At 38.4% G+C, this 15,860-nt stretch overlaps 1 protein-coding gene across 12 annotated transcripts in view; it reads right to left on the bottom strand.

Moving 5' to 3' along the window:
* Positions 1-15,860, bottom strand: part of EPB41L3 (erythrocyte membrane protein band 4.1 like 3) — a 219,578-nt gene that overhangs the window by 79,127 nt on the left and 124,591 nt on the right. For 11 of the 12 annotated variants that reach the window (XM_045527951.1, XM_045527960.1, XM_045527954.1 and 8 more), the window contains exons 2-3: positions 7,717-7,925; positions 4,075-4,272 (exon numbers count right to left, since the gene is read on the bottom strand). In XM_045527951.1, the coding sequence (XP_045383907.1) occupies positions 4,075-4,272; positions 7,717-7,914 (396 nt within the window). In that variant the 5' untranslated portion in view covers positions 7,915-7,925. Of the gene's footprint in view, positions 1-4,074; positions 4,273-7,716; positions 7,926-13,787; positions 13,806-15,860 lie in introns of those variants that run through there. The other variant, XM_045527952.1, reaches the window with a different exon arrangement.

The following is a 15,860-nucleotide window of genomic DNA, read 5'->3' as shown; positions in this document are numbered from 1 at the left end:
TATTTGCTTTAATCTTCTCAATAAGAGAAGGCAAGCAGTTTCACCCCCATTTTTCTGTTGAAGAAATCCAGGTTCAGAAAACTGAAGGAAGTTCCCTGAAATCACATGGGTTACCAGTGGACAAGACCACATCTACCCCAGTCTGGTGGGTTTGAAGGCTTATCTCACATGAGGGAAACACAGCCCCGCAGGCAGGATCTGCCCAGCACAGGGAACGGGACAGCCTGCTGCCTTCTGCACTTCACGGAAGCCGCCTGTGACCGTATGATTGGTTTTGACAACTACACCACACTGTTGGCTCGTGTTGAGTTTGTAATCAACGTAAATATCCCAAAATGACTTTTACCCAAACTGTTACTAAGTCTGACCATCCCTCCACCCAAACACTTTTCCATTTTGCACTTGATCCTTCCTAATAGAGGAAAGTTGTACCTCCATTCCTGCTAAATGTCGGCCTGCCAGCTCTGCTTGAGTGGCCCATTAAGACTAGCTTCTGACACTTGGGGCATTCGTCCCTTTTAAAGCTCTGTATTGCTTAAAAAAATAATTGTTTGGCTGTGTTTTCGTGTCTTCATCCAAGTCGGATAAAAACTCAGTTTTGAGGAGAGGGAACACGGAAGGACATCTTCCCCAGGGTGATGCTTTTCAATCTCCATCTACCTGTTATGCCCATGTGTACCGTGCCAGCCAAGCTCTACTTTCCACAGTTTATATCAAGAAACAAGAGATATTTTGAATATGCTTCTTCAACTAGTATCTCATTGCCACCTTGAGAATCACACCACTGATTTACAGTACATTTTTTTTACTCAACCCATCAGCTACAAATAAGTCCATTGAACTTCTACCACATTCAGATTTCTCCATATTCTTCACCAAGATGTCAGCAGTGAATGCATATTTTCTAATACCAATGTCTGTTGTGAAACTGAAAATATTCTGCTAGCAAAGGTCTTAATATCCTAGAAAACAGTTACTCTTAAAAATCTGTCAAATTTATAAAAATACTTTATTATAAGGGGAAATAACTGACCAATATTGCTACGCCACTCAAAATGTTCACAGTGACACTAAAAGTAACATTTATTTATCCAAAATTAATTACGAAATAAAATTTTTTACTCAAAACCACAGTGATTATCTATAATGAATTTGAACCACATAAGGCATGAACCTATAAGGATTCTAGAAGAAAATGTTGGAAAAACTCTTATAGACATTTGCCTAGGGAAAGAATTTATGAAGACAACCCCAAAGGCAATCACAGCAACCACAAAAATAAATAAACGGGACCTGATCAAACTAGAAAGCTTCTGCCCAGCCAAGGAAACTATCACAAGAGCAAACAGACAACCTACAGAATGGGTGAAAATATTCGCATGTTACATATCCCACAAAGGGCTGACAACTAGAATCTATATAGAACTCAGGAAAATCAGCAAAAAAAAAAAAAAATCAGACAACTGCATTAAAAAGCAGGCAAAGGACATGAACAGAACCTTTTCAAAAGAAGACAAATGGCCAAGACACATGAAAAAATGCTCAACATCTCTAATCATCAGAGAAATGCAAATCAAAATTACAATGAGATATCACTTAACTCCAGTGAGAATAGCTTTTACCAAAAAGTTCCAAAACAATAAATGTTGGCGTGGATGTGGAGAGACAGGAACACTCATACATTGCTGGTGGGACTGCAAACTAGTGCAACCTCTTTGGAAAGTAATATGGAGATACCTCAAAGAGCTAAAAGTAGAACTACCATTTGATCCAGCAATCCCTTTACTGGGCATCTACCCAAAGGAAAAAAAGACATTCTATAATAAAGACACCTGCACTAGAATGTTTATAGCAGCACAATTCACAATTGCAAAGATGTGGAAACAACTCAAGTGCCCATCAATACATGAGTGGATTAATAAAATGTGGTTGTATGTATACCATGGAGTTTTACTCAGCCACAAAAAGCAATGGTGACCTAGCACCTCTTGTATTATCCTGGATAGAGCTGGAGCCCATTCTACTAAGTGAAGTATCACAAGAATGGAAAAACAAGCACCACATGTACTCACCATCAAATTGGTATTAACTGAATAATGCTCATGTGCACATATAGTAGTAACATTCATCAGTGTTGGGCAGGTGGGGAGGGGGAGGAAGGATGAGTATAGTCACACCTAATGGGTGTGGTGCGCACCGTCTGGGGGATGGACATGCTTGAAGCTCTGACTGGGGTGGGGCAAAGGCAATATATGTAACCAAAACATTTGTACCTCTGTAATATGCTGAAATAAAAAAAAGAATTTGAAGTACAGACATAAATAAATTTGACAAAATGGCATTATCCTCACTGCATGAAACACTATGAACATTCATCTAGACCCATCCTTAGAAAACTCTGGTGGCCATGGCTAGAGGATTGCCAGTTAACCCTATTTATTCCATTATATAACTGCAATCAATGAAAGACTCTTATCAAAGTTAAAGAACAAAGATTAGCTTCTCTTAGATCAAGTTTTCTAAAAAAGTAGATCTACACTAGAACAACCTCTCCCAAGGTTACAAAAGTCCTTTAAAAGCTTCACAGTAAACCCCAGCTAGGAGTACATTATTGGAGCTCCTCATTTCCAGAATTCACATCTAACTCAGTAATTGGGCACTCTGGTCTAAGAAACTAGACAAAATCAAAGCCAGCCAAAGGCAAGAAATGGATCTGTGCATGGCAAATCTTACAGGGTTCTTGGAAATCCCTGGAGTAGCCCATCAAGCTATAGGATGACTAAATTTTCCTATAAGTTGGTATATGACAGACTAAATGTTAATAACTTTTGATGTAAGAATTTATTTTCAAAAAAATGTTTTTTTTCTATGTTCTTGCAATCTATAAAAATTTAGTGCCCCACCCCTCATCCCTACCTTAATGAATCCAACATAAAATGGATTTGAATCTTCTGTTGCAAGAAAAGCACCGGGTGAATGGGTATAGAGTATGCAAAATGTAACAGGCATGATAGGGAGGTTTGTAAGACAGAGGGAGCAAAGATGAATGAACAGGGAATGTGGGCAATCAAGTGAGCTTGGTGCTGGCTGTCATGAGTAAAGAGGAGTGTAAATGTGTGAGGACACACATGTGTGCACTGCCTGTGGTGCCTGGGAAAGAATCTCAGCACAGCCCCAAGGAAGGGGTGACTGGGGAGGCAGGTGGTAGGAGGGGCTGGCTTAGAGGGGTGTGTGTGGTGTACCTCCCTTTATGATAAGGGAAGGGGCAGGAGGCAGGAAGAATGAACTCTTGGAATGAAGACATTAATCTGAAATGCAATCACCTTGCTAAAAGTGCAAGCCACTCTTTCTTGGTGCACACACAGACCTGCTTCTATAGCTTGAGTTCATGCCCTGCATGGATTCTCCATGGTATTCAGAGAATCCAACAATCATCGACCTCTGCAGCTACTGACAAATTGTGTTGTTCTCATCTGCTAACTTGGTCTTGCTCAACATTTCTGACAAAAGGCATTCAACTGCCTGTTCTCTGAGACGAATTTTAGTTTTCTTTACAAAAAAGAATAATGAGTAGTATACTCTTTTTACACTGAAGTTGCAACACCCACCACAATGTGCATTTAACAAATTACTCACTCCCTGAGCAAGGAAAGGACATGGCATTTCAAATTATCCCACTGCCCTATGTACAGAATTTGTAAGTTTCTACCAAGTAACAAGTAACTTGGCCATAAATTATGCAAATAGAAAAGGTAAAATTCATAACTGGACTATTAAAGAAAAACTAATTTTTATGCCTTCAATTTCTTTTTCCTACCATAGAAAGTACTGTAGATTTCATCTTTTTTTTAATATAAAATCATACCTTAGTTTTGATTATATCATTTTGGGACATTATATATATTTTTAGTAATTTGATCCCGTTAGAGACTTTGGAAATAATTTTGTATTTAGAGACTGGGTCTGAGTAATTTTCCAGAGTTCTAGAAAAATAAAGAGGCATCTTGTTTGTTTTATACCAACATTCTCCAGCTCTCAATATCTAGTACAAAATATTTTAAAACATACACTTACCTCTACATCACAGGTATATTCTGATCCATCCAGAAGTATCACTTTGCACTGCATGCTTTTAGGCTTTTTTACTATCTTTAATGGAGACCTAGAGAGTTTACTGCTAGATGATTTCTGAGAAAGTTTGTCGTCTTCTAATTGCTGATATTCGAGCTGTTTTGCAGCCCTGGCAGCAAACTCCTGTTCCTTATCAGTGACCTGTGAAGAGCAAACAATCGACAGTTTTCATGGCAAGATAGGAAATAAATACTGTGTTGTTCAGGCAATAGCATAAAACTTTAGAAACAGCCTGCTTTCCTATTTCCTGAAGGATGAGAGATGTCTCAATTAGAACATTAGGAATGGATCTACATATACAGATATTTATCAAATATAATGTAATGCTAAGTTTTACCCAAATAACTTCTGCCATTAAAATGTACCAATAGGGCCTTATTTCAGTTTAATTCCAGGATTTACTTTAGAAGCCCTGAGTTAGCAAATGCTATCAAAATTTCACTAAACAAAGAAGGAAAAATTGACTCTTGACTTTTCAAAAGAGCATTGGATAATATAGACCTCTAAAACACATCATCTAGATTTTTGTCTTATATGTTGTACTTTCTTAATTCAAAAAATCTTTCTGTATTCCATTTGTTATAACCACTCCATCCATATACATACAAAGCATCTAACAAACTTTAAGGCCTAGAAAACTTGAAGTATTAATCTTTTCAGTGATTTCACATCTGTTAAAATATTTGATTTAGTTCTAAGTCAATTCAATGAAGTCAGTACCACTGAAATTCATCACAAAGTAATCCCCTATGTCTGTTTCCCTTCATTGTTGTGAGCCAGTATAAGGACGGATTAAATCTGTCCAAAAGCTTTAATTTGCTTTCAAATCACAACAGACTAGTCCAGGCTAGACTCAGAACTGCAGAGGATATCCTACATAACAATAAAATTCTCCCTGAACCACTCCCCTTGGAAATCTCTCTGTGCACTGATCTCCAACTACTCTCCCTACCCTCCTCTTTTCCTTGGCTCAGACTACCATTGCTACTAGTATGCAAATAAGCACTGACAGTCCAAAGAAAGATATGGCACCAAAATTCAGGTTAGGGTCTTGAAATAAGCACGAACATACTGTCAGCCTGGTGCTAAACCCACATGGGCTGAAAGAGTAAAGACAGTATTGACAGTTTATCATTTCAACTTTTCTATTAGCCTCCACAATTTTACAACACTCTACTGTAATTACAAAGGTATTTTTGGCATATTTATTTTGGATTTTAGATGCAGATTTCTGCCTTTTCTGTCTTGTTTTCCATCCAGAAGATTGCTAAGATAGTCCTTTCTTCCACTACCTTACCCAGGAATTCAAGGCAAAGTCTTTAGAAGCTCTTAAGGATAGAAAGGGACCAATCTGCTCAGCTTATAAAAAGAAACCAACAAAAAAATTGAATAACCAATATCAAAGGCTAGAATAGTTGAGAAGACAAGCTTCAGCTAAACCAAGTAAATAAACTAAAGAAAACCTGCTCTGGCAACTCGGTCCTACTTTTTTGACCATTGGGCTTTCCATACCAATGCATTAAAATCGTAAGTGCAAGGAAATCATAAAACTTTCATCAATTTTGACCTTGGAGGTAGCTTAAGGAGAAGTTTGGTAACCTTGGAATTGTATATCAACAACCATAACATGTGTCTGTTAAGTGTCTTATAATTTACACAAGACACTTGCACATTTAAGTTATATTTTTAATCTCATCATAGGCAAAGGTCATGAAAACCCACATTTTTGTTTAAATTTTACCTGGAATAAACTTTTTCTACTTACTAGGGATGAAACTGCACTTTTCTTCTACTAAAATAAAAATATCTGTGTGAGAATAAACTTTCTGGATTACTTTAAAATGCCAGCTCCAGAGGCACCTTAATCTACCATCGAAGGACAGGCCTTATTTCTGGGAACACTGGAAACACGAACTCATCATGGAGGCTCTTACACACATCTTTAAATCAATTGTAACAACTCTAGAAGAGCAAACCAAGTACCTCAAACGAAATGTCAGTCATGGTCATGATGCATTATGATTTACAAATGTCGATATCAAACATCTTAGCAAATCCTTGGTCTCATTTACTCCTCACAGCAGCTCTGCGGCATAGGTCTTACTACCCATATTTTCAGATAAGGACAGATATATACAGGGAGGCTAAGAAACTTTCTAAAGGTCACAAAATTAGTAAACTGGAATTCAAATCCAGTCAAACTCATGTTTTAATTATCCCTGTGTACCAAAACGTACTTCATTTTATAGCTTCAAAGTATGGATCAAAGAATTCTGTGGAACAATTCTAGAAATCATCTTTTCTGAACCTTCATTTTGTAGATGAGAAAGTTGGGGCCCGAGGGCTTAAATGAGTTCTCTGAGGACGGGACTAACTATTGGAAGAGAGGAGACTTAGGTCTCCGCCCTTTGTGACCAGTCATCTTTCCTTCTTAGTATCATTTCTCTTGTTTTGTATCCAACCTCTGACTATAGAAGATAAAGTCCATTTAATCACGTCTAGGTATAGATATTCATACTCTTCTATAATAATTTCCTATTTTCATATTATTTCATTTTAGACTTAAGAGGAAAGAATAAAGAAAAAGCCAAATAGCCTGGTAATTTAAAACTTTTCAAGATTAAAAAAATAAAACAAACGAAAACTAAACACTACCATCGTCACTCCTACACAAAAACAAAAGGTAAAAGAAAACAATGACAACAGCAACAGGTCCTTAGATTTTGTTTGGCAAGCTGGGATGGGATCTCCCAGCTCTCCGTCACCAAACCTCGGAGATCAGACACAACATCTATTTACAGAGTGAAAATAAATGTTATTACTAATACTGTTTAAAAGTAGAACCTGTAAAAGCCCTAAGAAAGGAAAGAAAACAATCTGGTGGTAAATATGTGGAGTTTAATGTTATATGTTATAATAATGTGTTATGACTTCCAAAGATTTTCACTTATATTCTGATGTCAGTCTCTTTTCTCAGCATCTTAGAATTTCTAGCTCGACACATACACTTCAGACCTATCAAAGGTTAGTCACTTATGGGGACTCCAGATTTCTCTACTACATATAAGTCTGTGCTCTAAAATATGTTGATTCCAAGTTTGAAGTTTTAAGACAGAAGAAATTTAAACATGGACTCCTTTGAGGCCTATATACTTTATTTTTTATATGAAAACTGTTAAAAGATATACATTACTCATGACAAACATGTACAGGGGATAAAGCTGAAAATGTAGATGTATACAGGGGAGGGGAAGGGACCTACCTGAAAGTCCATTAAAAGCAGATGGCATATTAGGGTCAGAATGCTGCCTAGGGAAAAACAAAGTAGCTCTACCCCTTAGGCTCGAAATAAAAAACCACCGCAAGCGTAATTACAGCTGTCGGTTCGCGGTCTATCCTTCCTCTACATCCAGATAGGACCAATAATCTCCAGTCCAGCCTCCAGTGTGTAAGTGTTTTAGTAAATGAAGCAGTTACCGGGGAAGGCTGAGGAATGTCATTCACTGAAAGCCTCACAATAGCACGCACATTCTCATCTGCCGGGACCAGATGGGGCCAGGCAGGTGACCCCCGCAGCGGCCTCACCTCCTTCCGCACGGGCGTGCTGTGCGCGGCGGCGGCGAAGCGCTCCGGGGCCTCCCGCGGCTCCTCCGCGCCCGGCGGCTCCGGCTCCGGCCCCGGCCCGGGCTGCGCCCCCGCGCGCCCCTGCGCGCCCGCCGCCTCCTGGGGCTCGGCCTCCTGCTCCGGCTTGGATTCCGAGTCTGATCCGGATTCGGTCGTCATGGTTGATTGTTCTGCACGCAGGAAAAAGGGAAGATCTCGTCACGCCACGCGGTTACCTTCCCTCAGCAAGAAAACCGGGGTGCCGGCCGCGCAGGGCTGGGAGAACCGCCGGGGAGGGCGAGGGACGCTCAGGCCCCAGCACCGGCCTCGTCCCCACGCCTAACAGTAAACCTGCCCGTCTGCCACCGACATGGGTGCCCATGGGGGCTCAGAATTAGTATTTAACTAGAAGTAAGAGAGGATTTGTAATGATCGCAGGTTTTATTCCTGTTAGATTTTTTGCCTCAGAGGATCGTAAAATGACATTAAAGAATGTCATAATAATTAAATAACTTACATTTAATTTCAGAAAAATAAATTTGCTGCATCAGGTGAATATATGTTTAAATCCCTGGGAAGGATGATCCCATAATGGAAGCAGACAGTCTTTCTCATTTCCCACCCTCTTCCTCTCCCTACAAGGGGGGCCTCCTAACCCCTGAATCTAGGGACACTTCCAGGAACTAATGTCTTTGTCATCTGATTTCTCCTAATTCAGTTATCCCCCTATGAATGAGCAACCACAGCTACGCTAGAGGCTTCTTTAGGGACACGGAATCTGTCCCACTATGGACAGGCAGGGCTGTGGCTGGGTGAGGCACAAGGCAGCATCCCCTCTTCTTCCCTTCCATATTAATTCTCATATTTTTCTTCTTGGCTTCCTCCTATGTCCCTTGAGTGTTAAAAGATGAGTTTGTCTCATCTCTCACAAGGAACTCAAACAACAGATCCTAATAATCTGCTGATAAAACCTTTAAAAAGACCTAAAATATAATCACCATCTTCTAACAGTTTGCTAGTCAACATACTTCACTATTTTGTGCCTCCATTTCCACATGTGACAAACGAGGAAATTCAACATGATCATACCTAAAGAATTTATTTCCTACTCTTATTATTTCCTCCTACTAGTAAGATATACCATTATGTTTTAAAGCAGATTTTTGCTCTAAACAGCAAGAAAGCTGCTATGCCAAGTAGATACCGTTAGGTATGTGGGGTAAGTATCTCAAAAACAAGTATCTCATCCTGTCATATAATTTCCCTCCTCAATTCTAATTTTATAGTAAAAATATCATGAACAAAAGGTTAGTACAGTACTTTAAGCAAATCATACACTCCTTGGTATAACATAGAATTATGCAAAATAAAACTAGTAACTCTACAGTAAAACCACCATTTAGTTCCTATCTTCACAATACACATCAGAATATGTTTAATAATTTGAAGAAGAAGAGAATATTACAAAAATGAGTCTGTGTTATAAACTAAATGCTGTATCTGTGCTTTCGATTTAGGATTACTTTTCACAGTCACCAGATACTCTTTCTGTTGAATAAAAGACATATCAACTTGGCATGTGCTCAGTTGCCCAAAGCACATGTAAATATCAAGTCCAAATACAGAGATAGTGATCCAAATAAAATGAACAGACTTTCTTCTTTTTTCCTCTTATAATACATTTTAGGGTTTTGGGCAAATCTTGAAAGTAAATATTATATTCGCTTTTGTATGCTTATCCTGGAGAGTGATAGGAGTACACAGAGAAACAGAGAGGAGAAAGGCCATGGGTACGCTGTGGATTTCAGAGCCTACAATCAAATTCCATCTCTGAAAGAAAGAGGACTAGTTTTAATAATCAATTCAACTCATCAAACACTTATTGAGTACCAAACATAAGCCAAGCACTGTGTGCATGGTTTGGAAACAGATGAATCTGTTGTAACCACTCTCCCCACGCTAAGGAGCTCATGGTCCAAGGCAGGAATAGACTCTCCCCAGAATCCATTTTCTCCATATTCCTTTAGTAACTAAACTTTCAGTTTTAGCAGGTACTACTCCACCCAGCCTGAGAGGATGATGAGTGGTGGCCACATGATTAAGACTGGATCAATGAGATGATGGAAAAAATGTCTTCAATGTTTACATCACCTTCATAAAGACAAAGCCACTCACTCTAGATTTCCCTTTCCCACTGGCTGGGAGATAACAATGGATTATCTGCTCCTGCCTCTTCTCCTTTCATGGGACCTCTTAGCAGCCCAACCCAGGCCATGAGAGTTTCCTTGTCAACATGCTTCACTCCCTTGGGATTCAGAACATTGCTCTTCTGCTTTCTTCCCATCTCTCTGGTCCCGCCTTCCCACTCTATCTTACAGGCTACCTCTCTACCCAACTTCTAAATACATCATATCCTGTAAAACTCAGTTCTGGGCCCTCTTCTCTTTCTTTACATCTTCTCCCTAACTTATGACATTCTCTCCTAGGGCTTTAAATACTTCCTATAAGCCAGTGGTTCCCATATTTGTATCTCTAGTTCTAACTTCTGTTCTGAGCTTTAAAACTAGTACCCAAGGGCTCTCCTGACATTCCCCACCTCTGTTCTAAGCTTAACTAGTATCCAATGGCCCAGTGACATTCCCCATTCTCTCCCAATCCTGTTTCTCCCCACCCTCATCTTCCTCACCTCAGTAAATGGCAATGCCATTCCTTCAAGCCAGAATTCCAAAAGTCACCCCTGACATCTTACTTTCCTTATCTAACATACAACAGAAAGTTCTGTTAGTGCCATTTCCAAGATATATCTTGAAATGGTCCCCTGCCCCTATACCAGCCACCATCATTTCTTTCCTGAAGTCCTCCTATAATCTCCAAGTGGTTTTCCCTGCCTCTACCCTGCTCATCTCTGCCCATTTTAATCGTTACAAAACATAAATCCAGTCGTGTCACTCACTGCTGAAAACCCTTTAATAGCTTCCCAATGTGCTTTAAGTAAAATCTAAACTCTCGATTACCAAGCCCTTCAAGAACATGCCCCAACACCCTATCCAGTGGCCATTGCCTACCCCTCTATCCCATTATGATCCAGCCACAATGTCTCCTTTTAGTGTCTGAATCACATCAGAGTTTGCTGCCTTATGGTTTTTGAGATGTGGGAAGAATGTTCTTTCTTCTGTTCTTAAGTGGCCGACTCCTCATTCCTCAAGTGTTGACTGTTTCAGAAAGGCTTTTCCCGATTACACAGTTATTCTTGCTGTCTTATTGTTTCCTACCTATAATTATCAAATTTTATAATTATTCTACACTCCCCTGACCTCCTTCCGGTATATTCAAGGGTAGAAACCATGTCTGTTTATACCCCCAATATACCCAGTACCAATGTAATATGGAGAACATAGTACTTCAACAATTTAATTATTTGATAAATAACTAAATTACAAAATCAACCTCATTTATTATCATATATGTATATGTAACAGTATAACTCTTATAGTCTTGAACCTTTGTAAAATCTCTCAAGTGGGTAAAGAGTAGGTATTTTTATGTTTTATAGTTAAGAAAACAGACCTTGGTTAAAAGTTTCAGAACTAAAGACCTCAGAAGGTAAAAGGAATGTTATTGGGCTGTTCAGTCTAATGAGTTTACCAGTAGAATGAATGACTTCTCAAAGACACACACAAAAAAGGTGATTTATATAATCTCTATTTAAAAATTTACCAGTGTCACTAAATCATAAATATAAAAGTAAAACATAAATGACTACTAGAAAAGGCATTTTTTAAAAAAAAGATTCTCAGTTTTTCCTATGGCAAGACAGTTCTTGCAAATGTTTAAAATAATTTTGGATATCATCAATATCTTACTATTGAATATCACATATAGGATTCTCTGTTACTATTTTAAGTGGCTCAGCAAATCATAGCTATAACTTAATAATTAGATGTCAGAACTGTTACAGAAATTAAAAAAAAACTCAAATCTCATTATAAAATATGTTTCCATTCATTTCACTTTAAAACCATCAGTAATCTTTATAGACAGAACACATGAAAATAATCAGCATCAAATAAGTTGCCATGTATGATGCTGGGTAAATAACTTAATTGTTTAGTCTCCTTCTTTGCAGACCTTTCCATTTAAGCCAACAAGTCTGTCATCTCTCTCATGATCTTTTTTCAACTTTCTTACTATTTTTTATTTTTATTTTTTGAGACAGAGTGTCACTCTGTTGCCCAGGCTAGAGTGCCGTGGTGTCAGCCTAGCTCACAGCAACCTCAGACACCTGGGCTCAAGCGATCCTCCTGTATCAGCCTCCCTGTAGCTGCGACTACAGGCATGTGCCACCATGCCAGGCTAATTTTTTCTATATATATTTTTAGTTGTCCATATAATTTCTTTCTATTTTTAGTAGAGACAGGGTCTTGCTCTTGCTCAGGCTGGTCTCGAACTCTTGAGCTCAAACGATCCACCCGCCTCGGCCTCCCAGAGTGCTAGGATTACAGGAGTGAGCCACTGCGCCTGGCCTTCTTACTACTTTTTAAACATGTGAGTTTTAATACAAATGTAGTTTTATTAATAGCATACACCTCTCATATTAATGTACTTTAAACTTTTAATTAAAAAGTTGTCAAATACGTGTTAAAATATGAATCTCTCTAAACACATGACATTAGTCGCTGGACTTACTATGCATGAAATAGAAGGAATATCTCAATTTCTTTAGTAAAGGAATATCCCAATTGCATTTCAGTGTTATTAGTCTAGTCATGAAACCATATTTTGCACCTGCTTTTGTCTTAAATCCCAAGACCGTCTCCAAAGCAGAGAACCAGCTAAAATAAGCTAAATAAAAATGCAAAATGAATAGAGCCCAGCAATCACCTATCAGCTATTTTAATAATAAAATAACCTACGATTACTTTTAACCTATGAATATACCATATAATATTAATAACTTACCCGTTGGACATCACATAAATCACAGAACTTCACACCTAAAAATAAACTCCTATGCCCTTATCAAATATTTCCTAGGTCTACTATTTTTCCTAGCACTATAAGCATAATATAATAAATGAAAATCATTGCTGTTTTTTAAAAATGATTATGCTATATTTTTACTATAGATTGCTGTTTTTGACTAATTTTAATAAAATAAAACTTTCATGGCTATTGACAGATAAAGTAATAAAACATAAAAATGTAAGTCTTTTAATCTAGACTCTCACTAGAATCAATATCCAATTCCACATATCTTAAAGGGCATAAGTGCTTATCGTACCTGCAAATAAACCAGTGTTGATGGCCTAGATCAGCAAATTTAAGTTCAAAACTTTAACAGTCCCTTTTCCTAATCAAATGCCAACATAAGCAAGCTATAAACTTATTTTTTAAGTGGCAAAATCATAAACACTTAAAGTACTTCCAACTTTAACTCATTATTTTGATAAGTTTATAGTGTGCTCCTTCACTCATATATCCAAATGCCAAAACATTTTTTAATTAGATTTTCACAATATTTATGTTGCTTTGGTTTGTCTTTATTCTTATGTTCATTCCTTGCTTTCTGGGGTGACTCTTGCCACTTGAAATCGCACTTTTCCCTCTTCAACTGACTAAAGACTACTATTAATACTTTCCAAGGTTCCTTTCTCTTCTCCTGATAAACTCACTTCAGACTAAACTGTTGATTATTTGGGTTACTGGAAATAAATATCATGACTTAAAATGCCAAACAGAAAGTGATGCAAATTGCTTCTGCTAAGCTTTGACTTAAACTATGCCCTTTCTTTATACTAAATGTACCTTACTAATTATGTTTTGCTTAGGCTGGAAGGGCTTGAATTCCTAGAAACTCCAAATCCTAAAAGTTGGGGCAAGAACATTCATAAATGTGCTACTGAATGGCAAGAGGAGTCCTTTATTTTTTAAGGAAATGTAAGTTGTACTTCAATATGCCTCTCTCAGGGACATATTTATTAAAAGACTGCCAAAAGAAATGGTACTGAGCTTCAAAGAATGCATTGTGCAGGTGTAAATGAAATCATACTCACAATTCCAATCCAATTCACCTACAAAAAGACGGTCATTGCCATGCATTCCAGGCTTTGTTCCGTTTCAGCTGTAATTTTTTATTCCATAGAAGCAAGAAAGAAAAGTCAGTTTATTCTCATCTTTTCCACCTTCAGAAATGGCATCTCTAAAACCTCCATCTCCTAACTAAATGACTGCTAAATTAGCTTCTGTATTCCAATTTACCTACCTCTCTTGCTGGTGTGAAAATTCAGTGGTATTTTATTAAAAGGTACAAACCAAAGATTTAGTGAAGGAAAATGCTTAATAAAAATTTCTGTCATCATAAGACAGGATTCCTATGGAATAACAATGCATTTCATAAAAGAAAACTCCTTTACACCATCTGCCTACAGGGATGTAGGACAATAACAGAAAAATATTTTACAAATCTTTTTTTTTTTCTTTTATATTTCAACTACACATTTATAGGAGAAGAGAGGCGAGTAGGCTGGCAGATCTTACGCAGCGTATTTGTGACTACCGAATACCATCCACTATTCTGCTAAAACCCATCATTGCTAACAAACTAGAAGGCAGTCAATGTCCCTTGGCTCTTCTACTGGATTTTTTCATACTTTTGTGAAGAAAAAAAAAAGCCCTAGTATCATCCACCTGAAAAAAAAAAAAAAACCCGCAAGAAACCTGCTCTTGGTCTCACATTCCACTCTTCTGTGAGCCCCATTTCTACCCCTCCAGTACAGACCTACCTCTCTAACTTTTCTGTAGAGCTAAGTTTCTCGAAGGAATTTTCTTTTCATGCTGTCACCCTGTCCTCCTCTCACTCACCCTTCAGAATATTCCCCATTATTCTAGCTACCTTGCTAAGGTTGACAATGACCTCCCCACTAGCCAATAAATCCTATGTGGTATCGCTTCTCATCTTTCAATTCTCCATGTGTTTGACACTCTCTTGATTTTCTTTCCACCTTTTCTGCCTACTGTCTCATTTCCATTTGCTTCTTCATATCCCATTTCTCATATTCTATTTCTAAACCTTGCAGTTCTTTAGGAACCAGTCTCACTCTTTAAGCCCTCTTTCTTGGAGAGCTTATCCCTTTCATTTCAAATACAATGACAATTACAAAATAATAGGTCCCTCAATTTGTGACCTCTGAGCTTCAGATCCGTATATGAAACTCTCCTTCTCACTTCTCTACCTGGCTATCTCAGAGGCACCGAAAGCTGAACATTTTTCCATCCAAACCCTGGATCTCTGCACCCCGCCCCCACGCTCCGCAATCTGTTCCACTTCCGTCTTTCCCATTTTAGCAAGTGGGCCCCCAACTGTCTAGCTGCTCATGCTGGGATCAGGACACCACTTCTCTCCTTACTGTCAACTCCCATCCACTTTACGTTTGGCAATTTCATCTCTTGAATTGTGTTTAAAGAAAGAGTAGAAGACAGGTGAAAGTTACAGGCAGAGGTGTCCAACCAAGCAAAAGCAGAACAATATGGAAGATCACACGTACTTACTTGTAGGAGGTTGTGTGGTCTGGAGTTATGCGGCTGGAAAAGGAGGGGTGTAAGAACAATGGGAGATGAGGAGAGGGGATGACAGTGAGCCAGGCATAGGGCAGGTTGCACAAGGCCATCTGACCCTTTCATCTCCTTACACAGAGATCAGTCTGGCAGCCATGGGATCAACTGGCATCAGAATGGGTCAGCTGGACTTTTCCAATCTTGATTCAGCTCAAAATTAGACCAAACTAACAGACCAAACAAGCCTTGATGGGGCAGCACTGGACCAGTTACTCTTCAAAGTACAAATCAGTGAATTCAGGACTGGTCATTATTAAATATCTTCTGAAAGTTGATAGTAAAGAGTTGAGACACAGTTTGTGACCTCCCACAGGGATAATTCTAACAGTTTTTTTCAAACAAGCTTTTTAGCCATACTAAGTTCAAATCTTATAAGCCAGTATACCAACTCTTATGAAGTGGACTGACTTTTTAAGATCATACAAGAGGGAGAACGTTAAAATTGTTATAAAGAAGACATACTGATTCCAAAATCATTTTCGCAGTGACCACTGTACACCTTTCAAAGGCTC

Source organism: Lemur catta, chromosome 16, assembly GCF_020740605.2.
Source record: "Lemur catta isolate mLemCat1 chromosome 16, mLemCat1.pri, whole genome shotgun sequence".
In the NCBI taxonomy this organism is placed as follows: Eukaryota; Metazoa; Chordata; class Mammalia; order Primates; family Lemuridae; genus Lemur; species Lemur catta.
Note: the sequence above shows the minus strand (reverse complement) of the source record. Positions and strands in the feature narration are given on the sequence as shown.